The 26,037-nt window shown below is 53.5% G+C and overlaps 1 protein-coding gene across 1 annotated transcript in view; it reads right to left on the reverse strand.

Annotated features, from left to right (window-relative positions):
• Window positions 1–26,037, reverse strand: part of PARVB (parvin beta) — a 96,360-nt gene that overhangs the window by 20,873 nt on the left and 49,450 nt on the right. Inside the window, exons 4-8 of the mRNA XM_003783121.3 lie at window positions 20,347–20,449; window positions 11,321–11,461; window positions 9,929–10,044; window positions 7,335–7,393; window positions 4,315–4,334 (exon numbers count right to left, since the gene is read on the reverse strand). Coding sequence (XP_003783169.1) covers window positions 4,315–4,334; window positions 7,335–7,393; window positions 9,929–10,044; window positions 11,321–11,461; window positions 20,347–20,449 — 439 coding nt within the window. The remainder of the gene's footprint in view (window positions 1–4,314; window positions 4,335–7,334; window positions 7,394–9,928; window positions 10,045–11,320; window positions 11,462–20,346; window positions 20,450–26,037) is intronic.

Here is a 26,037-nt window from a genome sequence, read left to right on the forward strand (position 1 = left end):
GTGTGTGTACCTACATGTATGTGTGTACACATGTGTACATGTGAATGTCTGAGAGCAGGGGAGGGATGTGCGTGTGTGCACGTGTGTGTGTACCTACATGTATGCGTGTACACATGTGTACATGTGAATGTCTGAGAACAGGAGAGAGAAGCTTCCATCACCAATAAGGACACTGGCCCGAATGCCCCCTCCTAACACATGCCGGCTTTGCTAACACAGTGGCTGTGAATTATTTTTATAGTCATCTAAGTCAGATTATACTCAATAAGACAGTCTGCTAAAGGGCCAGAAAAGAAGCTAAATCTTTACAAAGCAATACGCAAACTTCAAATGCAGCTTAAGAAAAACCCCAGGAGCAGAAGAGTGCTTGACGTCAGCCTGGGTATATTTAGCTGGGCCACCGCTGGGCTGGCAGAGTCAAGCCATGCAGGGAGGCTGCGCTCACCTGTGCCCGGGGGCCCAGAGCAACATCACTCGCCCACACAGCTGGGAGAGGATGGGGAGTTCAGGAAGGGGGTAGTGGGGTCCTGACCGCAGGCTCTGGGCAAGACTTTACTGCATCCCTACAATGGACTTGGGAAGGAAAATAGATCCAGGTTCAAATCCCAGTTGCTCAACTTAAAATCTCCTGACTTTGGGCAAATCCTTCTCGGCAAACCCACCTCCTCTCAGAGCGTGGGAGTCCTGACAGCCCCTGCCCCACTACGGTGCAGGAACTAACAATGCAGTGGCAAAGGGAGCTCCCTCCCACCTGCAGGCTCTGGGGACTGTCACAGAGATAAACAAGGAGCAGCTCTGCTCTCAGGAAGGGCACGGGCGGGGGGAGGAGGCCCAGGGAGGGGGTAGACCATGTGGAACAACCCCGTAAGTGCCGGAAAAGAGAAGCCCAGAGAGAGGCCAAATCAGCCAGAGCATGCCAGTGTCTGCTCAAGTTCAACCCACAAGAATGCTCAGATCAGTCCATGTACTGTTTGTGTTTGAGTCAACATATTTTAAATTGGAAGGTTTGTCCAAAAGTTCTGGGTATCTGGCTTCCCTTGAAGTACCGGAGACTGTGGCCACAGTGAGCCGTCCACAGGGAGGACACGGGCTCTCCAGTGTGCCTGGGCAGCCACCGTTGCCTTTGCAGCTTAGGTGGTACTTGCTGGTGCAGAAGAGGAGGAGGCACATGGGGCAGAGGGGACAGAAAGTGCAAAGACAGGTGCAAGAGCCCAGAGTGGGCTCAGGAGCTGCTGGCCCTGATGGACTGATGACAGCTGTTCCTGCACCGAGGGGGTCGCGGAGGGCACAGTAACCAGGGGTGGGGAGAGTAACCTGCAATTTCTAGAACAAGCTCCACTGGCAGAGATGGGAGAGCCATGAACAGGAGAGACAAGGAATTACAGTGAAGTGAGGAACGGAGGAGTAAAGTGTGTCCTTCCTTGTTCCCCTCCCGGTCTCAGGAAGGGACTCTGGGCCAGTGAAGCCTGGGGAGGGGGCAGGGCCGCCTGCAGAGAGAAGAGGCAACCAGCAAACCCGTTGCCATGGAGACCAGGCTGCAACCTCCCCAGCTCCCCTGAGACTCGTTTCCAGGGAGAGAAAAGCGCCCTCACCCACCACGGACAGTAACGCTGTCAGAAGGCAGCAGGGGACCAGGAGCCCCTTCTCCCACCGGCATGGAAGTAGGCACAGCAGGGCCTCCCTCCTGGCTCACAGCGCTCACGGGTGAAACTGAGGCCCAGGACATGGCTCCCAGCAGCCATTGGTCAAGGAGGGTCTGCCTGGTGCTCTAGGGCTCCCAGGGCACCTGGGATTAACTGCAGGTGGGCCACAGCTCTGGACTGGCTGCTTTGGGGGACTCACACCAAGGAAGAGATGGCTCTAGTCCACAGGACATGTCTATGTCAAGGAGCTGTCTGAAAGGAGAGAGGGAGGGGCCGTGGGAGGCCCCAAAATTTCATTGGCACCTCTATCTGCAAGGCACATGGGGTCTCATGTGCAAACACTGATGGAGGGGAGGAAAGCCAGGCCCTACCTGGAAGCCAGAGTGCCCTGCAGTGTGTCAAATGATTACAGAAATAACAGGCAAGGGGGCAGGGGGCAGAGTAAGGCCAACAGGTGTTAGTTTGGGGCAGTAGGGTCACAGAGTGCCCCCTGGATAAGTGACGTTTGAGCCAAGAGCTTGAAGAGCTCAAGGAGTGAGCCATGGAGTAATCTAGAGGGAGAGCATTTAAGGCAGAGGGTGCTGGAAGTGAGTGTGGTCTGGGGCACTCTCAGACTAGCAATGGAGCAACCAGGCTCAGACTGCACATGGTGGAGACAAGGGCAAGGAGGCAGGGAGAGGTGTCCTCCAGAGGGTTCTGAAAGGTCACTGCAAGGGCTGTGAGCAGGAAAGTGATGTGACTAAGGGGAGTTTTAGGAAGCCCAACAATGGAACAGGGGAACCAGCTGGGAGGAGTGAGCCAGGGACCAGCCTCCCCCTCGGGGAAGTGTCTTGGCCAGGCCCTGGCAGGATAGTGGGGGTAGGAGGCCGGAGGAGACAAGGGACAAGTGGAGGAGCCACAAAACAAAGAGCCATAAGATGTCCCACCGGCTCCCCAGTGACAGTGTGGGCCAGAAGCCCTGCTGTGCCCGAGGGTGCCTGGCTGGGTAACCAGGAGACTTCTGAGCTGGCATCAGCAGAAGCAGCAAGGCCGGGGGCGGAACTAATTGCCTGTCACTGACTAATAGCCTGTTTGCATTTCATAAGCACGGAGTATAAAGCCCTCTCCTGGTTTCACAGAACCCTGCCCCCGCCCCAAATGGCAGCTGGGCCCATCCCCCACACAGTGATTCCGGCTTACCCAAGGGAGCACCACCCGGCCCCCCAGTCCCTGGAGCTGGTCCATAGGGGACTCCCCGCCAGGCTGGGTACTGCACACTCTTGAGGCTCATATGCCCCCAGGCTAATAGAACTGAGTCTCTTCAGAGTCCCTAAACCCCAAGGAGGCCTGAACCAAACCCAGAAGTGACAACTAGGGACAAATTCAGAGATAGCACGGAAAATGCTTTGGGATCCCCACATTGCTGCCATCTTTATGCCTCAGGGGATCTGAGCCTCCTCTGTGCAGAAAGGATGAAAGGAGGGCATGGAGGGGCCCCCAACCCAAGTCCCTACCTAGATAGATGCTGGGGGAAGGGGGTGCCCACACTGGCCCCACAAGCTGAGTCCCTGCCACTATTGCTTCCTGGGCAACTGTGAGCAGGAGGCTTCCCTTTTCTCTCCCTCTATTTGTATTTTAATAATAAAGACATTAAAAAGGGCTGAATTACTCCTTAAAAAAATATGCAGTGAAGGCCTATGGCTTTTCCCAGCACAGCTTAAGGTCTACTAAGGAAGGCAGACACACAAGGGCTGCATTTTCTCCATTCAAGACCCACAGAGCTTGGGCCACACTGGTAGATAACAGCTGTGGTGTGTAGTCGGGTCCCTCATAACCCTGAGGTCACAGAGCCCCACACTGAGCTGACCCATCCTCACAGGGTGGGACTCAGGGCGGGTGACACACCACTGCCCCCACAAGAAGACCCTGGGGCCGGCGGCTTGAGAGGGAGGCAGGAAACTTCTATCTGGTTTCCATTACTCCTTCTAACAGCTGTCCCCCTCCTTGCTCACAGGAGAACACAGTATGGGGGGCGAGTGCTTTCTGTTTTTGAAATGCTCCCAAAGCACTGAGCCTGGTGCAGGCTGAGAGCTACGGGCTTCCAACTGCTGAGACAAAGACAGAGTCCCAGAGAATAATCGCCCCCTCTTTGGGAGCAGCCCTGAACACCCCACAACCGGCCCCAGGCTAAGCAGAGCTCACGTTTGCCATCTCACCCAACCCTGTAGCAGCCCTGAAGGCAGAGCCTTTCACTGTGGCATTTCACATGTGAGTAGCAGAGGTGAAGGGACAGGGCGAAGGTCAACCACCAGCACCACAGCCGTGGCTGCCTGACTCTGAGAAGCCTGCTAGACTGGCGGTGGGCAGGTAGGAGACACACAAAGGCAGTCTCCCGGCTGCTCATGCCCCATGTTCAGGCCAAGCTCTTCTCCCTCCTGTCCCAATGGCACAAGTAGGTGGCACATTCCAGGCAACTCCTGCTCCTCTACTGCCCACCCAGCCTCCCCCTCACTCCTCCTGGAACTACCCAGGCCCCTGCAGCTCTGAGAAGGAGCTTTCTCTAGGATTCCAGAACTGCTGGGGACAGTAAGACCCACCCAGGTCTCATTCCTGTGCAAATGTGACTGCAGGGAGCTACCCGGGGCAGCCCCAATGTGCCTGAGATGCCCCACCCAAACCCTGGGTTACTCACCAAACCGTCCCATCATCATCCTGCAAAGGAGAACACACAGAGTCAGCCGGGAACTCAGCAAGGCCTGCTGGTAACAATGCTAGTCATACTCTGCCATTTTCTGTCCTGCTCTAATTACAAACGAGAGGTGCTTGTGTGGATTACCAACGTTTGCATAAGATCAACGGCAAACCGCCATCTCTGTTTGCACACTAACCACCCCTTTAATGCCCTTTAAATGGGAGGCACTTACAATCTGAGAGCGGTTAACAGAGAGAAGACTCCATCAGACAACAGGCCGTCCTGTAGCCCGAACACCAAACCTCACAACAGGATGCTGCAGGTGACCCGAGTGCCATGTTCCAGCACGTAAACAAGAGGCTCTCAGGGCCTCTAACTAAAGGATCCTAAAGGAACCACAAGGCCAGGCCCCCAGGTCCAGCACATGCAGCTGAAAGCACAAGGGACACAGCAACTAATCTGTCCTTCAAGATCCCAGTGCCTGAGTGCACAGTCCCTCCACGCACTGCCTGAGAGGCCAGGGGGGCTTTGTTTCATCTCCAAATCTCTCTAGGCTCAAGTTCTTTGGTTCCATCTTATTTAAGTAGCACCTACTATGTGCAGGCCATGGAGCTACAGAAATTAATACCCATAGCTCCCACTCTTAGGACATCTGTGGTCAGACAGAGAGACCCCAAAGCCTCTATTCCAGTGTGGACCCCGTGTGCTAAAACACTACAGGAACCAACAGGAAGCCTGGCAGACTGGAGGGCTTCCTGGAGGAGGTGGCCTCACAGCTCCCTCTAGAACAGTGGTTCTCAACCTTCCTAATGCTGTGACCCTTTAATATAGTTCCTATGGGTCATGACCCATAGGCTGAGAACGCGGCTCTAGAAAGAGAACTAGGAATGCTGGTAGTAGATGACAGGTGGTGATGATGCCTTAAGAAACTGAATGCGGATCTTCAGGCCACTACCTGGTTTTCAGCAGACATCCGATGATTTAGAGGCTCCAGCAGACACTCTGCGGCCACAAGGAGAGGAAGGGACAAACGTGGGAGACCAGGATGGTGGGATGAGCCAAGAGGACTGACCTGGGCGTCAGCCTGGAGGTCACTGCCAGGTTCTTCTCCTGACCCCAGCCCCGACCAGCCCAGTGACACTGACTCAGAGGTAGACAATCCCAACTCTCACCTTTGCCACACAGGGCCGTCTCGTATTCACTGCAACCGCCCCAGTCCTGACCGTGGGGCTTCCCCCTCCTGAAAATTCCCTGAGGGCCCTGTGGCAGGTCCACCTGCCCCTGTGCTGGATTTTACATTTGCATGGATGTGTCCTTTCTCATTAGCATGATGGACAGCCTTAGAGGAGGGGACCTGCGCCTGACACACCTCTCAGGGCCCCTCACTGCCCCTCTGTGTGCTGGTCCCTGCTGGTGAATCATTAAGGACATTCTCCCACCCACTCGCTATTTCTCTGATCATCTCTGGACCATTTGGGTTTTACCCAGGATGACTACAGAGCTCCCAAATTCCTGCTCACCCCCTCTGGCCTCCTCACCTGGTGGGGCTGCAAAGAAAGCCATGGCTTCTCCCCATGGCAACACACCCACCCTGCTGCAATGTGGTGGGCCTTGCCCGTTCAGGAGGTGGGAGTCTGCTCCCACCCCGACACAGGACAACTTGAACTTTGCTTTGACACCCAATAGTGAGAACATGGGTGTGGACATCCAACGTGGGACTCCAGGGGTCTGTGGCTACACCAAACTCTCTCAGAATCCTGAGGGCACCCTAAAGATGCCCAGCTCCAGGAGCAGGAAAGACTCGTGGGGGAGGCCAGCACCATCTCAGACTCCTCAACCCCTGGCAGGCCTGCAGGTGTCTGCAATCCCATGAGTAACCCCAGGTGAGACCAGCCTAAGAACCACCTGCTGAGCCCAGCCCAACTGCTGACCCAGAGAACTACAGCAGAAAATGAAATGAATGTTGTTTTAAGCTGTGTGGCCTTGGGGGTGATTTGTTACACAACAACAGACAACTAAGACACCAGCCCAACATCAGTTCCTCTCCAGCTGTCCTCCTCCTACTGCTGAACAGGCCAAGCAGTTGCCAAGGGCCCACTGTGCCCCACACAGCTGCTTCCCTCATCCCGCCTGGTCCCAGCTCTTCCCACCACCTGCCACAGGCTCCAGGCAGACTGGGTAGCCCCTCAGAACACCTGTGAACATGCATCAGCCCACACACAGCAGACCCCACACAGCAGCCCACACGCATCAGCCCACACACAGCAGCCCACACGCATCAACCCATACACAGCAGCCCACATGCATCAGACCACATACCAGCATGTCCACAGTTTTCACAGCTTGCACACCAGGAGGGGGTTCCTGTGTCAGCTCCAGTTTTTTAATTCACAGCACAGTAACTAATCACTCTGTGAACTGCACTGGTCAGATAGCTGAGACAATCAATTTTTGAATGTTCTGTTTCATTTAAAACACGTTTAGTTGACGCACAAATGCAGTGAATTTTGAAAATCCTTAATAAGGGCTCCTAAAATCGACATGCAGCATGGACTATTCAATTGACCATTTTCAACGGATCTGAAGCTTTTCAGACTTCCTAACGTGCCCTCTGGCCTTCTCTAGTAGGTAAGAGGCGGTTCAGTCATGCTCGTCAAAGCAAAGTTCTAGTTTAGCCAGGTTACTCGCCTCCCCCGCAGCCCTGCCCTAGGGACAAATGAACCAGGGTGACAGGTCTCTCTAAGTCCCCTAAACGCTCTTGTATTCTCTCTGCCCACCTCTCCTGCAAGATTCTTAAAGCTCATCTTCTAAAATATGCAATGAAAAAAATAAGGAAGGTGATTCAGTTCTAACGTTAAAAACCTTGAAAGAAGCCCATGGAGAAAGGAAAGCCAGGGTGGGGTCCTGCATGAAAATCTCAACCTAAGATTAAGAGGCGTTTGTGGGAAGCAGCCCCCACATGCTGGCATCCCTGGCTGAGGTGGCTGCAGGGCTGGAAGGGCAGGGCGGAGTCTACTTACTCCGTGGTTGTGGTCAGCTCCTCTGAGATGTGGCTGGAATGCAGCAGGCCTTCTCGCTTCTGAAAACCCCAGAGTAAACAAAAACATACAAAAAGTTAGGCAGGCAGACAGAGAGAGGAAGAGGAAAGACATACTGACAGGGGGGGTTGATGCCACAGGCAGACGGTCACAGGCCGGGAGACCATGTCAGAGAAGAGCACAGGACAGGACAGCCCAGTCCCTCCTGGGGTGGCTGCGATGCAGGTGACCCCAGGTGTCCTTTCAGTGGCTGTGAGCTCCCTGCCCCCACCAACTACTCCCCACATCCCCCTGAGAGCTGGTATCTGTGGGGGTCTCAGGAGAAGCACCCAGCTCAGGATTTCCAGAAGGACACTCTAAGTTCCGCAGCTGGAAGAGGAGAGGTGGACGATCGGGAGGAGCTTGAATTACAACAGGGAGGTGGCTGATGAAACAATGCAGATGACAGCACTGAACAGGGTCCCCGATGGTCACAATCGCCCAGAATCTTAGCATGGGATCTCATCTGAAGACGGTCTTTGCAGACATTAGTTAAGATGAGGCCATCTGAATCACAGTGAAGCTCAGATCCAGAATGACCCCTGTTCTTATTGGAAGAGAAGCTGGATACAGAATCGCAGAGGCCACGTGCTGGTGGAGGCAGCGATCAGGGTCACGCAGCCACACCAAAGGACAGATGGGCACCCCCGGAGCTGAGAGGGGCAAGAAGGACACTCCTCTAGAGCCTTCCGAGAAGGCACAGCCCTATAGACATGTTGATTTCAGACCTCTGTCCTCTGTAATTGTGAAGGAATACACGTTTGGGTTCTTTGGTACTTTTTCATTTTTTGAGACAGGGTCTTACTGTCACTCAGGCTGGAGTGTAGTGGCACGATCATAGCTCACTGCAGCCCTGAACTCCTGGGCTCAAGCATTCCTCCTGCCTCAGCCTCCTGAATAGCTGAGACTATAGGTACATAACAGTGCACCTGGCTAGTTTTTAAATTTTTTTGAAGAGAGATGTCTCCCTGTTGCTCAGGTTGGTCTTGAACTCCTGACCTCAAGCAATCCTCCTGTTATCCTCCTATTAATATAATCTCAACTTTACAGGGGAAATCACTGCAGCTTGGTGAAATCAAGTGGCCTGCCCAAGGCCACAACTGCTTGGGAATAAATGAGGCCCTTCCCTTCATTCTTTCCACCCACAAAATGCCACAGCCCTTGCATCACCCCATTGGATTAGATAACCAGTCACCCCAATAAGCCCAGAGATGAAGGGACAGGCCAGGGGACAGCAGGGAAAGACAGAGAACAGCCCTCAGGTCTGAAGAATGGTGCCTGCCAGCTCCCAGGGCCATCTCTCCCCATTATATTCCACGCTGGACACGGCCCAGAGATTCCTTCTCTAGCCCTAGTTAAGGCAGATGCAGCTGCAAGCGCTTGCCTGGGGGCCGGTCAAACTCTCTGCAAACCCAAAAGATTGTCTTGGACTCAAGTGTGAGCCTGAAAGGAAATACCCTGGACACGGAGCCCACACGGCACTCACGGGGCCCCAAGGCTGACGTAGGAAGGTTTGGGAACCACATTCCCGTGTGTCCTTGGGAAGTCTTTCCAGGCCAGCTGCCTGCAAGCAGGCACCCAAGACAGGGAGCCACAGGAATGACCCCCAGGTCCTGAGTCCCCATGACCAACCACAAATGTCCTCCTTAATAAAGAAACTAGGAGAAATGGCAGGTGGCCCTCGCCTATTGCCAGATGGGGGCATTCCTGCCAAGACCGAGCTCCCAGGGTAGTGGAGCGATCAGAACAGCTTCAAAAAACACAGGCTCAGCTAGGTCCTCACAGACCACAGAGACCACAGGACTGATCAGTTTAAAAAGCAGAGAAGGGAGTGGAACCGGGTGTCTCCAGCAACACAAACACTTAAGACTTTAGGTTTCGAGTGGAACCTCGACTCTCGGGCAGAAGCAGCTGCTCCTGCAGGCCCTGAGCACGTCCTCCTCATCTAGCGCCCCAGGAGCCTGTGCAGCAAGCCTGGCGCCCAGTACAGATTTACTGAACAAAACGGCACACACAAAACCCAGCAGAGCCTGCCCACAAAGGACGGGAAATGGCAACCCCATGTCCACTTCTACTGGGAGGACTCTGGGTCCTGGTCCCATTTCTGCAAGGGAATCAAGAAAAATGAACCTAAAAAAAGAGATGACGGGGAATGACGGATGTGTGGCAGAGAAGCTGCGGTGCGGGTATCTGCCTCACAGCACGGGTGTCACCTCCTCCAATCAGTAATAAGCACATTCAACAGGACTGGACTCCAACCAGTTGGCTTTAGAGAGAAACGAATGTTCTTTTCAAAAATGTTGAAAATTAAACCTCAACACCATCAAGCCTCTGGATCTGCCTCTCATCAAATCAACGCCATTGTTCCTGCTCCAATCACTCATCTCAAAACCAGGGTGAGGCATAAATTTTGTCAAGGGAGAAAAAATAAAGGGAGCTTTCGGGGGGTGGGGATGGGAGAGAAAGAGCAGAAAGAGCAGGAAGACTGCAGGAGGAAAGCAGAGTCCCAGGCACGGGGACGGCCCGGCCCTACTCACCCGCACGACCACCACCTGCACGGACACATGCTCGGGAAGGCGGATCGGGGCCCGGAAGTGCATGGCCAGAGAGACCAGCAGGTGCAGGATGGCCACCAGGTTCTTCCCGTGGATTGCTGAGGGCGGGGAAGGAAGAAGTGAGGTCACATAGGCACCCGAGCACATTTCACACGGCCAAAAGGCAGCAAAGACGCAGTGTCTAAGGGAGACCTCAGGGAGGCAAGGACGGAGCAACTATAGAGAAATTAAGAGCCGATGAGCGTCTGGGGTGAATTCATTTCTGGTTTCTATTTTTTCTTTCCTGGTGGCCTAGGGTGACTTGTGTGAGTACTTTTAAAAGCATAATGTTTTTAAGAGCAGTAATTTGGATGGGAGAAGAAGGAATACACAGGGCAGCAAAATTAGCATCGAGAAGGGAAAAGATCATGAAAAACAGGTCACGGCCACTTACCCATCACAAGGATGTATGTTACTATCTTTGGCACTAAGAAAGTCCCCCCTCTGTGCAATCAGCCACGACAAGGCGAGGCTGTCAAGGGCGAACGATGCTTTGGGGATGTCAGATGTTAACTCCTGCCCTGCCCGAGTCAGGCCCTCTCTCCCTCAGCGTGTGGACCCAGGTTTGGTCACTTGCGCGTGGTGGGGCTGTGCAGTTTACACGGCAGGGACTTTGCATCCACAGCCCCAGCAGCCCACAAGGCAAGTCAGATCTGTCCAAGGCTTCAGTGTCAAGAACCTAGGTGCAAGGTCTCATCCCCAAAGCCCCACGGCCAAGGGCTTGGCTACCCAAGCCACAGAGGCCCCTGATCCAGTAAGGAGAGCCGGGAAGCCACACTCTGACTGCCCCCTTCACTTCAAGGGGCGGTGGAGAAAGGGCAGCCGGGACAGAGGTCTTCAGAGCTCCTCCTAGTTTAGTTTTTCACCTTCTGGATTCGTGTCTTGGCTAGAGATACTGCGACATCACACACTCTGCTAATGCCAGCCAGCTCTGTGACTCATTCCAGAGGGTCACCAGAAAATAGCTCGTCTGGCGTTGCTGCCATTGGTCTTTAGGGTTGAGTACCAGTAAGAACCCCACAGGGCTGCTTCTGCTTCTCAAGACCCCCAACCCACCCAGCTAGGAACACTCCTCTCTACGCCAAAGCATGAAAAGAGCAGAGTCACAGTGTGACTTAGTCCCTTTTCTCCGGGTTCCCTAACCTTTCTCCCACCCTGCCCTTCTGCTCTGCAAGGCTGCCTCTCACGGAGCAGGGGGGTGAATCAGCTTCTAGAATGCAAGGCCAGATTTGAGGACGGATGTCAATGACGAATGCTGATGACAAATGTCGATGATGAATGTCCAGAGGATGGGGTCCCTCCACACCCTCCCTCTCCCTATGCCGGGGAACTCACAGTCCACATTCCAGCGCAGCACCCAGCCGTGGGGCCGCAGCAGGTCATGCACGGCTTCCAGAACCGTCTGCAGCTTCTGCTTCTGGCCTATTTCAGATTGTGTCACCTCAGCCACGTTCAGCTTGCAGCCTGCCAGTTTTTCTGTGTGAGAGGGACAAGAGCAGAGGGTCAGAACCCATGGGGGGTGGGGGGGGTGGAGCCCCTGTGACCTGGCAGGGATGAGGTCCCCAAGGTGGGGCAGGGTTCTACATGATAATGGGGCCCTTTCTCCAGGTTGAGCCAAGGAACTCTGAACTTCCAGGATGTTCATAATTCTTAGAGAATTACCCCAGAATGAAAAAGAGACAAGAGTGAAGGATAAAACAGGATTTTGCACTGGGGACATTCTACGCACAGAAAATGGGAAAAAATAATTGAAGATGCTGCTGGGAGGCAGGGAGGCCACTGGGAGGAGCAGGAGTGTGGGTTGGGAGGGGGCATCCCTGACGGTCCCGGAAGGGGGAGGACTTTGACAAAGATAATAAAAAATGGTCTTAAAAGTTGCATCGGCCTCCCTACACACCTGAGGCTCCCGTCTTGTTTCTCCAACATTCTGACACCACCATAAGAAGTCTGATTAGACACTCACAGAACCTGCAACTACCCTATTACCCAGAGCGAGCAGGGAGCAATCTCCGGGAGCCCAGGTGGGAACTGTCACATGTACTCAGGATTCAATTACTAAGACGGAGACCCAGCAGGGCTGCGGTCCTTCCACCCCCTTTGTTGGAGAGAGCTGCCTTGTTAAGAGGCTAGCAGGCACCCCGCAGCCACCAGGCCTTACCCCCATACCTACAAACGGACAGTAAGACAGGAAGGACCCCCGGCTTTCCCTCCTACTCTTTTATTCATTTTTTTTTTTTTGAACCAGAAACATCTCTTCACTTTAAAGTAAAAAAGTCACACTCTACCATAAAATTATAGTTAAAAGGACCTTACGCATCATGCAAAAAACTTCAAACATTAACTACACAGTTTTCAAATACATAATGACTTTTGAGAATATAAAAACAGGTGCAGAAACTGTACACACCAACTTAAGGACGCAGGCTGCTCCTGGGAAGAGACGGGGCATGTGGTACAGGGCCGGAGACAGGGGCAGAGACGGGGGCAGGGACGGGGGGGGGGAGATGGGGGCAGGGACAGGGGAGCTTCTGTTGTGTGTCATGTTTTATTTACTAAAAAGAAGGATCTGAGGCCAATATGGCAAAATATTCATGCAACTTTTGGGCTTGGTGGGATGCAGATCGTAAAATAATTTCAAATTCTCACACTACTGTTTTCACATGTGCCGTATGGAAACCTCCTTTCCCTACACCTGAAGGATATTTGGGGGCAGGTCTCATGGCTTGTGATGTCACCTTTGCATTTATTTTTTTTTAATTTCTGAATATTACTGGGGTGCAAATGTTTTGGTTACAGGAACTGCTTTTGTGCAGTTTGAGTCAACCAGCTGTGCCCCTCACCTGGACAGTGTGCACTGTGGACATCAGATGCGATTCCCACCCCCCCCACCCCCCGCCACCTTCCCTCCGGCTTTACCACCGAATGTGCAGGTAGGAACTGACCAATTCGCTCCCCTAACAGCGAGGAGCATGTGCAGGTGCTGGTTTTTCCATTCTTGTGAAACTCTGCAGCACTGGCTCCAGGTCTATCCAAGTTGTTAGAAAAGGTGTTAGTTCCTCTTTTGTTATTTTTGTTTGTTTTTATGGCTGTCCTACCCTCTTATTCTAAGACTCCCCTGTGTCCCTGGCTCTGCAAAACAACAAAAGCCATGTTGCGGAACACCCCAAGGGGACGCCTGTAGGGTGATTACGAAGCACTGGGTACAGAGTCTGTAGGACAGTGCTGCTGTCGGTGGCAGGGGCTCATAGGGGAGATCAGTAGAGCGACCAGGTCCAGGCTGGTCACAAACCGGATTTCCATTTTGCAAGGGATCTCAGCACACAAGGTTCTGCTGAAAGTGTTTTAGCTTCCACGTCATCTCTGCTATGACCCCAACCCCGTGAGAAGAATGGACAGCCTGGGTAGCACCTTCGGGACAATGTAATTATACAGGAACGCCTGGTGGGCTGGGGAAATCCCTTCATTCATTCACTCATTCACTCAAGTTACTCACAAAATAGTTACTGAGCACCTACTACAGGACAGACCCTGCCCTGGGTGCTGGATATGGCATGGATGAGAGAGGTCCTTTAGTGCAGAGACAGACATAAATAATGTCAGCCTGGGTGGCAGTGAGTGCGAGAGGAGGAACAAAGTAGCCCGACACATCCTGCCAGGGAACGGAAACGGCTCCTGTTCATGCATGTTGATGTCCCTCCATCTGCATCTAACAGCTCCTAGGTGAGTAACCCACAGCTGTCAGCCTGTGCGGATGCCCTGAACACACACAGCAAGCAAGTCCCAGTGGCGTTCAACAGACAAACACAGGGCACACAGGGGCCCCTGGAGAAGGAAGGAGCGAGACACAGCCACAGAGAGCCAGGTGGTTGAATGCCTGGCCCTGAGGACAGATGGGGAGCCCAGCACTCCCGGGGAGCCCAGCACTCCCCTGCAGCCCCCGCCACGGCCAGCCCTGCGGACTGAGCACAGCCATGTCACCCGGGGTGGAGGAGAAGTCCACAGGGAACGGAAAGAAATTATTTCAGTTCACCAGGGCTGCTGTGATGAGGCACCAGGCTGAGCGAGGACAGAAATGTATGTTGTCGCAATCCCAGAGTCTAGAAGTCCAAGACGCCTCTCCTGGGCTATGGACGTTGTCATCTCCTGGTGTGCTCACATGGCCATTGTGTGTGTGTGTGTGTGTGTGTGTGTCTTAACCCTGACTTCTTCTTATGATGACCCCAATCCTGCTGGACGAGGGCCCACCCATATCACCTCGTTTTGACTCAATTACCTCTTTGAGGTCTTGTCCCCAAATATAGTTGTTCCCAGGCCCCTTGAGATCTGAGTCATTCCTTTTAATGACTGAAATACCGTAAAATGAGGCCCCTGTTGCTTGTGGGTGTTAACCGCTGGCTTCCCACCCAGCACCGCTGTTCTCATGGCAATCACTAACTGCTGGTGCCTGTCCCTTTGTCGAGCAAGAGCAGACAAGTCCAGGGTCTCAAGGAGAACCTATGAGTTTCTCCTGCAGAAGGAATAAATACCCCTTAAAGAAGCTGCGTGGAGCGGCTGACCCCAGAAGTCTGGTCATGCAAGGTGTTTTCTGGGGCTAAAAACAACACAGACTTTCCTCTTTGGCTCCGAGTGAGACCCCCCTCCCTGATGCCCTCCGCCCCACAGACGCTCCCCATGTCGTCCCTTTGTGAAGGTGGATCTGAGAGACTTTGCTCTTCCGTCTGCTCACTTAGGACGGACTGAATAAACCTTTCTCTGTCTCTAACCACCGAGGTTGCAATGTTTAGCTTTAGCTGCACATGCCTAAATTGGGGGTTCAACATCACAGTCACATTCCCAGGCACAGAGGTTAGGAATTCAACACAGGAATCTGGGGGGTTGTAATTCAGCCCATAGCAGAGACGGATCGTAGTGGCTTGTGGCCTGATGCTGGTCAGGGGTGACTCTCCCATGTGGCTGAGGATAAGGCAGTTGGCTGCCCACATCCCCAGACGTCACTTTGCTCACTGATGGGGACCACAGGGCCTGCTTTTGTCATGGTCAAGACCTCTATCTCCTTCATCAGAAAGAAACAAAGGCAGGGCAGGCTGCAAGGGTGGCAGGTGATCATGGATGATGGCCCAATACAGGGCTGTGAATATGGATAAGGAAGAGTCTGACCTCTGCAAGGAGAGGGGCTGCCCATGAATTAGCAGCAGGCAGCAGCCACCCCCATGATGCTGCAAACACCGAAACCTGGCGGCTGCTTCCTCCCAAGGAGAGGGATGACGGGTGACCCACCCTGGGCAACCTCCACATGGCCAAATCCAGAGGACTATTCTCGGTCCACATCCCGCTCACTCCTCCTAGAAACACCCTCCCCCACCTCTCCCAAAGGCAGCACTCCTCTGACATGCCCTTCCTGTGGCTGACCCCCTCAGACTCCATCTTCCCGACTGCTGACCGCTGACAGCCCAGGGCCCAGTGCTCGGACCTCTTCTCTGCTTGAGAGGCACAGATGCCTCTGGAAGGCCAAAGAGCTGAATGCCTACATCAGTGTCATCCCGGCATCTTGGGCTCCAGGGCCACGGGATCACATAGATCAGCACAACACGGTGTCGGTTTAACAACATCATCCCCACAACCGGGCAAGACATTTTGATGTTCTGCTAATATCTGCATATTCTCTTCCATTTTTCTTTTTTTCAAAGTGTTATGTCAAACCATTTGACATACAAGAGATTTCAGAACTGTTTTCTCAAGTACTTATGTGAGATATTCAAATGAGACAGAACAGCAGCTACTCCACGATAAAAAGGCTGCCTGAGCCAAAGTAAGCCTCATGTTGCACTTTACAGATAACAAAACTGATGTAGCAGGACCCACTAACAATCACAGCGACTTCAGGGTAAGGGCTGCATTTGCTGGGCTAACTGAAGAGGGGACCAAAATGATGTGCCTCGAGAGGGGGAGGATTCCTGCTCTCATGGTGCCCCCGTCATTCTACTCCATGGAAAGCCCTTGTTTAAGGACAACCATGGCTGAGATGCAGATGCAAATTTAGAGCCTGTCCTGTGATCCCAAGGACCAGTTCCAGAGCCACACTGCTAAACAGAAGGCTCAAGGACGCAGTTTCAAGTGAGTGGGTGGAAGAAACCATAGGTACACAGAAAAGAATCAGAAGTAAATGTAAGTGAACACAGAACACTCAAGTTTGTTTCTGAAAGTATTAGAAAATACTTGCTCCAACTAGAGCACCAGTTTGAGGGACGGCTTCAGTACAGGGGCATCATCACCAAAGCTCAATCTTCAGGGACAAGCATCCAAGAGAAGGTAAGTTTCTAACTGATCGCTCTTGACAAGGGAGAAAAACCAACAGGCCAGGTGAAGCTTCACCACCAACAGCATCCTTCCAGAGAGCTCCAGCCAAGGAGCGCTGTGCTCCCCAGCCTTCTTGGCTGAAAGTGAGAGTCCCTCATCATGTGTCTGGCTGACCACGTCGAGAGCACCCGACACCTAACAGTCCTGGGAATGACTGTACTGACCTGCAATGTAAAACCCCAAAACCCGGACCACTAGCTCTTTAATAATAAAACTGTGACAATTATGAAACAATCTTAACAGTTCAAATTTATTCTTGTGTCATGGGAGCTCATTCTAAGACAGGGATTTTCACCTTAGCCAAGTATGAATTTTAATTCTCGGCCATTTGGCATTCCACCTAATAACAAATTTGGAGCAGGTAAAGGCATCTAGTCCCACGGTGCCAAACATCATCTCAGTAGCTGGGCTCCACATTCATGCTGCAGCCTGTGCTCCAGGCCAGCAGCAACTCCACAAGGACAGGCATCTCCACCTTACACGTGACACCGAGCTCCTCTGTCACCACCTACACCCTACTCCCAAGGGCTTTTGCATTCACCAGTTGCTCAGGCCACAGCCCTGGCCAGCAGCCTGGGTCCCTCCGGCAGTTTTGACTGGGTCTGCCCTCCCACTCTGCACTGGGCCACGGCAATAGCATCCTGATCAACCTCAGCTCGGCTCCAACCCCCGGCCCTCCTCTTCATCCATTCTGTACCCAGGAGCCCCAGTGACCTCTGAAAACTCTAACTCAGATTGTGTCACAGCCCTGCTCAAAACCTCCAGTGGCTTCCTGTCACTTGAAATAAAAGCCTTTGTCTAGCAGGCTGGCCACCCTCTCGCCCCGTTACCCCAGCCTAATCCTGTGACTGCCTCCCCTACCCCCACCCAGCCTCATCCCGTGGCTGCCTCCCCCACCCCCACCCAGCCTCATCCCGTGGCTGCCTCCCCCACCCCTACCCAGCCTCCTCTCTTTGCTCCTCCAACACAGTCTCCTCCTCATGTCAGAGCCTCGGCCGGAATGTCCTGCCCACGCTCTCTGTGCACACGTGTGCTCAGATGGTCCCGAGGGGCTCCCCGACTGCTCTGCCCTCCACTCACCGCCCTCCACCCGTAACTCTCTATCATTTTCTTCTCAGCACCTCTCACTCTCTTAAAGCATCTGCTCAGTATTTATCTTTCAGGCTGAACCACCCCACCCCATCATTTCTCTACTGTCTTTCCTTTCTCTGCTGGAATGTGTGCTGGGGGCAGCAGGCAGGGGGCCTTCCACCCTCTCATTCCCCATCCCGTCCCCAGAGCCCAGAGCCCAAATGCCACATACTAAGCCAACAAATATTCATTCATCAAGCCAATGAATTAAGGAACAGATGATCAAAACCAACACAAACATGTTTCCCTCCGAATGCATTTCTGAGAGCCACTGAATAAGGACAACACAATACGTGGTTCTCAGAGCAAGTTACAGGCTGTGCCCCCAACCCCAGCAGGCTTCCCAGCCATGATCTGTAAGAGCTGTGTCTACTGGGCCTGCAGACCCTGTACAGAGAGAGAGAGGACACGGCACGATCCACGCGGCTGCAGACCCTGTGCTCCTGTGTTTTCACAGCTCCTCTCCCTCCCCAGCCCCCAGGGGCCTCCTCTCAGTGTCTCCCTCCCGACAGCACCCCACACTCTCATCCTCACCGCAGCCTCCCTCGTGGCTTCTGCCCAGTTCGCTCACCCCCTGGGTCACAACTATGGGAGAAACGTGACCCCACCCCACTCACTGGTCCTGCCCCAAAGGAGAGACCCTCCAGGCTGGTGTGTTGGGGAGACACCTCCACCAGGATGAGGCTTGTCAAAGGGTGGGAGATTGAGCGGAAAAGGAAACCCCAGACAGCACATCTGCTGACCCCACCCGATGCCGGGGTGGGACGGATGGCATCTCCCTTTAAGAGGTACGTCATCCCCTGTACAAGGGGGCACTGAGTCCTTGAGGTCACCATTGCAGGGCATTTGGGGACTGTGAAAATGCATCAGAGCTTTATGAGAAAAGAAGACTGTTCAGTAAACAGCTAACCCTTCCTGGAGCACTGAACCCCAAGACACTCCAAACACTCACCCACCCACGCCCCTTTCATCTCCTGCACAAGAAGCCCACGCTCTTCATGGGTAATGAAACCACAGGGCTTTTTCCATTGACTTAATCAACAAATATTTATCAGGTGCCAGTCACCCAGAGGGGCAGCGGGGGGACCTGGGAAGGAGCCAGACAGAGCTGGACACTCAACAGCCCTGATCCTACTTTGCATTTATTTTTCTTTCTGTTTTTTGTTTTTTTTTAACTCCCACTACCTGACCACAGAGGGCACTAGGCACAGTGCTAAGTGAGAAGCACAGGTCCGCTCTCCTCTGCCTCCTTCTCTACGTACAAAGCATGTGGCTGAAAGGCGCAGCTCACTCTCTGGACCCCTCGGATTAGGATGTCGCCCCCCCACCGCTGCACCAAAACTGCTCTCTCTGGGCCACCAGTGACCCCAGGGGGTCTAATGGTCAACACATTTCAGCCATACCAAGCAACAGGAGTGTGGCAGGAGAGGGGCTCTGTTTATTAATCCCAGCATGTTTGCACAATGATGTGACCAGTCTAGGTAAAGAGGAAATGAGGAAATGGCTACAAAAGATGGAGGAGCAACACACTGGACAGGCCAGAGGCCAGAGGTCAAAGGTGAATGAAGCTGAGATTCCTTCCTCTACAGGTGGACAGAGCTCAAGGAAGACTCGTTAGACTTGAGATCCATAAGGCTAGTTTCTTTCCCATCTGTACAAGGTTATTCACTGCAACATTACTGTAGTAGAAAAACACTGCAAATGACATAAACACCTGCCGGAGGGGACCGCGTGAATAAGCTGAGGAATAAGCAGAAACCCGAGCAGCTGTAAGGAAAACAAAGCTGATCTCCATACGGAATGATTCCCAGATCACATCACCAAGTGAAGAGAGCAAGGTGTACTGAAGAGGACCGAGAGCATGCACCTTTCACGTAAGAAAGAGGAGTGAGTGTGTGTGCCTGCATATTTTTATAGAGAAACACAAGAAAGACAATTCAGAATCCATTGAAAGGTTCAGCGCCTGTAACTCAGTGATTAGGGCACGGGCCACATGCACCAGGGCCGGTGGGTTCAAACCCAGCCTGAGCCTGCTAAACAACAATGACAACAACAACAACAACAAAAGCAGTGTTGCAGTGGGCACCTGTAGTCCCAGCTACTTGGGAGGCTGAGGCAAGAGAATCGCTTAAGCCCAAAGAGTTTGAGGTTGCTATGAGCTGTGATGCCATGGCACTCTACCCAGGGTGACATAGTGAGACTTTGTCTCAAAAAAAAAAAGAAACCATTGAAAATGATTGCCCGCATCGTGTAAGAGGACAAGAGATCAATGAGACCTTTCTCAGGACACACAACTGAATGGAACGGTAACTCTTCATCTTCCCAGATGGACTGAAGTTCATGAAGACGGTGATCATGTGTTTCCCAGGTCACTGTGCCCTTGGTGCCCAGCTCTAGGACTCTCTGAACGTGTGATCAGTACACCCAGCTCATCTACCCATCAAGCTCTGCATCAACCAGTCCTGGGAAGATCACTAACCTGACCTTACCCAGTAACGCAGACAATGAAATGCCTGCCCCCAGTGAGGGATAATGTGACATGTTCACTCTCGAAGTATCTGCTGGAGACCCGCTCCCCTCCTGCCGCCTCCCCTCTCTCAAGGTGGGATGAGGGGCAGGGCCAGTGGGAGACAGCTCCCTGAGCCCACCCCATGTCCGTGCTCCCCTGGGTCATGAGCACACAATGGAACAGGACCCGCCAGTGGCTCTGACAACTACATGTGGCCTACTGCAGCCCCAGGTAGGCATCACCCGCAGGATACATGATGAAGCCACAGCCAGGGCCCAGGAGACACCACTTGGGAGGTGTGTGGCCGTCCAGCCCAGGGCCCTCTGCAGGGGTGGGGGTGGACGGAGCCAGCGTGGGGACTCACCAAGGAGCTTCTGCAGCACCTGGCCGTCGTACAGGTCCTCCTCCAGCTGCTTCACAATGATCCTCTCCTCCACCAGCACATCGTTGACCCAGTCCAGGAGCACCTGCAGGAAGGGGGTTACAGCCTCACTCTGCTTGCCCACACGGATGGGAACAATGACCAGAGCGCGCACACAGGGAGGGACACTGCACAAGACCACAGTAGCCCAGAGAGCCAGGGGCAGGGGTGGGATGAGGGGATGAGCTTCACAGTCTATGGACAGGGTGCAGGGGGGAGGGCACAGGCACACTCAGCCTCTCCCCCTACCTCATTCCTAGACAGCCTAGGAATCCCCAAGGGAACCCTGGGCAGGGGGCACCTCTGGTAAAACTGAGTCTCTTCCCAGCTAAGAACTTGGGCAAGGAGGAAACCCCCCCTCCCCCCACCGTGGAGGGAGTTCACCTATGTGCCATGCTACAGGGACAGGGTCCAGTGTGTAAATGTTGGTGAGACTGGCCCCCAGAGCCCCTAAGATGGTAACGGGGCCATAGGATGTCCCCTGTCCCCGATCATCCCCAGCCTAAGTGGCAGGGAAGGGGATCCCACACAGGTGTCCCTGTGAAGCTCAGAGCACCAACTCTCTGTAGCGTCTCACAAACACCCCTCCTGAGATGGAATTCACACTCCAACCACCGTGCGCAATGCAGGGGCTTTGCGTACATTCACGAAGTTGCAGACACCACCATAATTAATTTTACAATATTTTTTTCTTTTCTTTTCTTTTTTCCTTTTTTTTTGCGACAGAGTCTCACTTTGTTGCCCCCTGGTAGAGTGCCATGGAGTCCTAGCTCACAGCAACCTCAGAATCCAGGGCTCAAGTGATTCTCAAAAAAGCTGCCTCTACTGTGAAAACACCTACAGAAAGACAGGCTTCCCACAGAGCAATTCCACTGGGATGTGCTTCTGACATGTCCACTCCACAAAACGGAGTAGATGCCTGAACAGACCCAATGTAGCACAGAGACCAAGATCTTCCCACATAAGCAAAGCGGGTAAGACCATCTCACTGGTCCCAGTACCCTCTTGGGAATGGTAGTTCATGGCCCCTCTCAGAGATGAACCAAAGGGCACAAATACAGAATATATCATTCTCTGTCATTCTTTGAAACAGTTGCAACCTGAGACCTCGGCTACAAAGCAAATTTCTATGAAGTGTATTCTATTTTCCTGCTAACGCAAAAATACTGAATACGACACACAATCCTGTGAAGAACCGAGGTAAAAATAAATAAAAGGAATGTTTGGGGTAAGACTGTGCAGCCCATTGTGCCCTGATCAGGGGGACAGCACTGGATCCCTGAGAGCTGGGTGGTGTGGGGAGACAGCTCTGGCCTGGGAGTCCTGCCCTGCACCTGACCCCCCTAAGTTCCCCAAGGAGCTGCTCCCTCTCCTGCCAAGTGCTCCTCTCTGACCCCCGGGCTCTCCTCTGGGGGATTCTCTGTGACGACTCCCATCACCTCCCACAGCACGTCCTGGGCCCTTGCCCAGGACAACAGTGCTCCCGGCCCTCCAATCCCTTCTGAGGCCAGCTCAAGCCCTCCCACAACTTCCAAGGCCATCCCTAACCCAGAAACTCCTGGACAATCCTGCTCGGTGTTCAGTGTCTCTAACTGTTCCTTTTCTGGGGAGGAAGCAGGACCACCATCCCCCACTTTCACCCTCTCACCCCACTGCTATCCACTTCTTGACTGGGTTCACCCCTCACCATCTTCTCCTCTGCCCTGGGCCACTGCCACAGCCATACCTGAGCACCTGGACTCCTAGCTGGGGTCTTTCAAATAGCCCAAGTTGCTCTCTGCCTCGGGCCTTAGCACACGCTGTCTCTCAGCCCGGACACCCCCTTCCTCAGTGATGGCACAGTCTCATTCCTGCTTTAGGGCTTAGTTTCTTCTGGCCACCCAGCCCACGCAGGCCTCGTGCCCCGTCATGGCTCTCGCTACAGCCAAGTGCCTCCTCTCTTGCCCTGTTCACATTTGCAATGGGAACACACGCGCACCTCCCCTCCACACCCCCACACACCCCCACCCCACCCCCCGCTCATTAGACTTTAAGGTCTAGGAGAGCAAGATCTATGGCCGGTCTGGTTTGTGGCTCCGGCCCTAACACCCAGCACTCACTATCTAGCACAGGTGCTCTGTAAATAGGTATTGAATCAATTAATTAATTTGCTGACCACCTGCGGTGTGCCAGGCTCTGGAGACAGGACAGCCAAGGCCTCCACCTTGAGTATCTTACAGGCTGGCATCGGGGTCAGGAAGGAGAATAAGGGAGGATACAGCAGAAAAAGCCTGAAAAACACACCTCAGCATGTGACCAAGGGTGACACCAACAGTGGTGTGCGGTGCTGACAGATGCCCCTGATACACATTCAAAGTGGGGCTTTTACCTCTGTGATCTTCCAAATGACAACCCTGATCTAATCACAAGGAAAACCTCAGACAGAGGGACAGTCTACATGCTACCTGGGCAGTTCCCCTCATCAGCAGCTAAGCTCTGCCCAGACAGCGGCAGGACGGTCCCCGGGATTCTCATCACATCAACCCCCTTTCCTGCTGCTTCTACTCAGCACAACCGGTGGCACCTGCTAGGTGCCAGGTACCACCCTGTAGACACCTGACCTGGTCTCTGTCCTAGGCAGGGAGCTGAAGGGTCGCAGATGTCACGGTGGGAAGGGCACATGTGAAGTCTGCCTATAGGAGAACACAGGTGGCTGCTGGAAAGAGCTAGTCCCACAGCCCTGGCAGTCAAACAGGGTGCCTTCGAGGGCCTACCCTTAAGGACACTGACCGGCACACACCTGCCACTTGTCCAAAGTCCCTGGCCACTCTCCTCTTGGTTCACTAAGCTCCAGCCACACTGCCTTCCTGCTATCCTTAGACACGCCAGGCAGGTACACACCACGGGGTGCTCCTCTGCTCAAATGCCACCTCCCTGACCACCCCACTTTAACTGGGCAGTGGAGGGGTGGGGTCTCCAAAGCACTGGAGCCACCTGCTCACTTGACCCTACCATGTCCAGCTTCCCAGCTGGACTGTTGCTCCATGTGTGTGGCCTGGGGGATGGAGGGAGGGTTGTCTTGTGCTCAAGGCCATATTCCCTGAAGCTAAAATAGGAATGGACCCTCCGAAGATGTTCGGCCAAACTGCAGCACCACCAAGCTAGAAACTGTCTAGAAAGGTCTCCCAGGCATGGGAAGTTTGGTTGCCGGGCTGTCCCATCGAGAGCTCATTCCCATTAGAAAACACGCAGCAGACAAAGCTTCTGCTATGAAGAAACTACAAAATTAAGTCACAGCTGGGTCTCTAACCTGGTCCCAGCCCAAACACAGAAATAACAAACAGAAAGGGATTGAAACTGAATTCCTACACAACAGGCCACAGGGGTCAGCCTGGGAAGCAGGCGCCATTTGCTGCCCAGTTTCACTGCCCCGAGGGGCGCAGCTTACTCCTGGACGCCACCAGTCACCTGCCACTGTACCTCCCAGGCCATCCATCTCCACCCTCTGCTTCGTTTTTAAAGATAGCACCGGCATTATTTTTAGGGACATACTCATTCGTAAACCCCAAATCCTGTGGGCAAATGTCTAGGACATCATTAATCACGGTGCTGGCGCCCCACTCTATCACATACGTCTCATGAGCTTGCTCTGACCAGAATAAGAAATTACTTTCTCTTTAGTTCCTTCGGAATTATAATCAAGATCTGCGCTCTGTCTCCCCCAGAGCTATGACAGTTACGTTTTAATCACTTCCAAAAGGAGTCATGGTTGGACTAGGGCTTGTCACAAAAGGCAGGAGGAGATTCAGGCTGCTGGGAGCCAGAGGGCACTGCGGGGCACCCTGGGCAGCTGCAAAAGCACCAGGTCGGCCCAGAGGGTTGTTCTTACGTGGCTGAGACAAAGAGGAAGAAAACAGAATGGGGCTGGGGTCAGAGAGTCAGCAGGAGGCCCCTGCTGGAGGCCTCCTCATCTTTTGCAGCTTCCAGAGGCAGAAGCCACCTGCGTTCCTTGGTGCGTCACCTCTTCCCCCATCTTCAGAGCCTGCAGATGGCACCTGGCCTCCATGGTCACACTGCCACCCTGACGGGCAGTCAAACCTCCCTCTGCCCCCTCTCATAAATAAGGACACCCGTGAACACACTGGGCCCAGCCAGATCCTCCAGGATAATCTCCCATCACAACATCCTGAACTTAACTACATCTGAAGAGTCCCTGCTGCTACTTCACAGCCACAGTGGGTTCCAGGGATTTTAACGTGGTCATCTTTTGGGGCCATGATTCAGCCCGCCACGCCCAGGTTCCCTAAGAAAGAGGGCCAGGGCCAAGTTCACTGCTGATGCTTTTATTTCTGGCAGGGGGTGTCAGGGGCTGGGAGGAGCTGGGACGGGGACCAACCCTGGCAATGCTGGGGGAAGGGGAGTGAGGCAGGTGCAGGGCCCAGCCAGTCAGTGCTCAGCCACCCAGCTGTCTGCTCAAAGCCCCGGTCTGAGCTGCCCTTGGGGGAGTTGGCAGAGGGATTTATTCCTGGGCTTCTCCTACCCTGGGTCCTCCTTTGCCCTGACCAGTCAGCCTGCCCAGGCCCCCCAACCTGACCCTTTGTCCAAATCTAGAATCCAGAAGAGGTGAAGCAGCTGGAGCTTCCATGGGTCCTGCTGGTTTGGCCCCCAGTGCCAGAGATGCTGGGGTCCCCATGCAGAGGGCTGATGAGCACCAGGCCTTGCCCCACTGAGGCCCTCAGAGGCAATGTAGCAAAGGAGGGTGGTGGGGCAGCCTGTGTCAGAGAGGAACAGGGCAAGGAAGTGACTTGCTTCCTTGACCCCAGGGCCTACACAGTGCCCAGCGCTCAGCCCAGACCACTGGAAGTGGCCCTGGCTCAGGCTGGGACCAACATCATTCTCACTCTGGCCTTTCAGGCATTAGGCAGAAGACATGGCACCTCTTGTCCTCTATAATCACATGAGTCAGGGCAGCATTACAAAGCTCTTTCTGGGCACCCACATATCATTGCTCTGATGCTCTGGAGACCCCAAGAGCTCCTCGTGTGTCCCTTGCTTATAGGTAGCCCGAGAATACCATTTTGGTGGCTAAAATGCAAGGGTACTTTCCTCACTAGTATTCTTCTGTCCAAAATAACAAAGTGGATATTCAGAGAAAAACGTCTTAGTAAAATAAACTAGGTAATCTAAGCTGGGAAGAAATCAGTATCTTTGAATGGGCCCTAAAACTGACATTTGCAATTTGGGTTTTGGAAGGGACACAACTGGCAAACGGTTTTATTTATCCTAAATTAGCCCTGCAGAAAATGCAGTTGTTCAGCGCAGCACCAGATTCAACAAGGGGAGAAGGCGGAGAAACTTTTCAAAAAGCACTTTTAATAGAAAAAAGTATAGTTTGGGCGCACATTGTCACAAGCAGGATTTTCAAAGCCCCGCGTGGCACCTGAAGTGGCTGTGGGCTGCGGAAGCATTTGCCATGGCCCCCTGCTCGGGAGGTGGCCTGGGGTCCACCAGGGTGAGGACGCCACCGCAGCCCACAGCCTCTCCTCTTCAGGGGCGCCTTTTAACCCCTGCTGTGGTTTAAGTCAGATCAATCTGAACTGTAACCTGTGCTTGGACCCAGAGAACACCGCAACACAGCCCCTCTGCCAAGCGGGA

Source organism: Otolemur garnettii, unplaced genomic scaffold (genome assembly GCF_000181295.1).
Source record: "Otolemur garnettii isolate 467f Iridium unplaced genomic scaffold, OtoGar3 scaffold00007, whole genome shotgun sequence".
In the NCBI taxonomy this organism is placed as follows: Eukaryota; Metazoa; Chordata; class Mammalia; order Primates; family Galagidae; genus Otolemur; species Otolemur garnettii.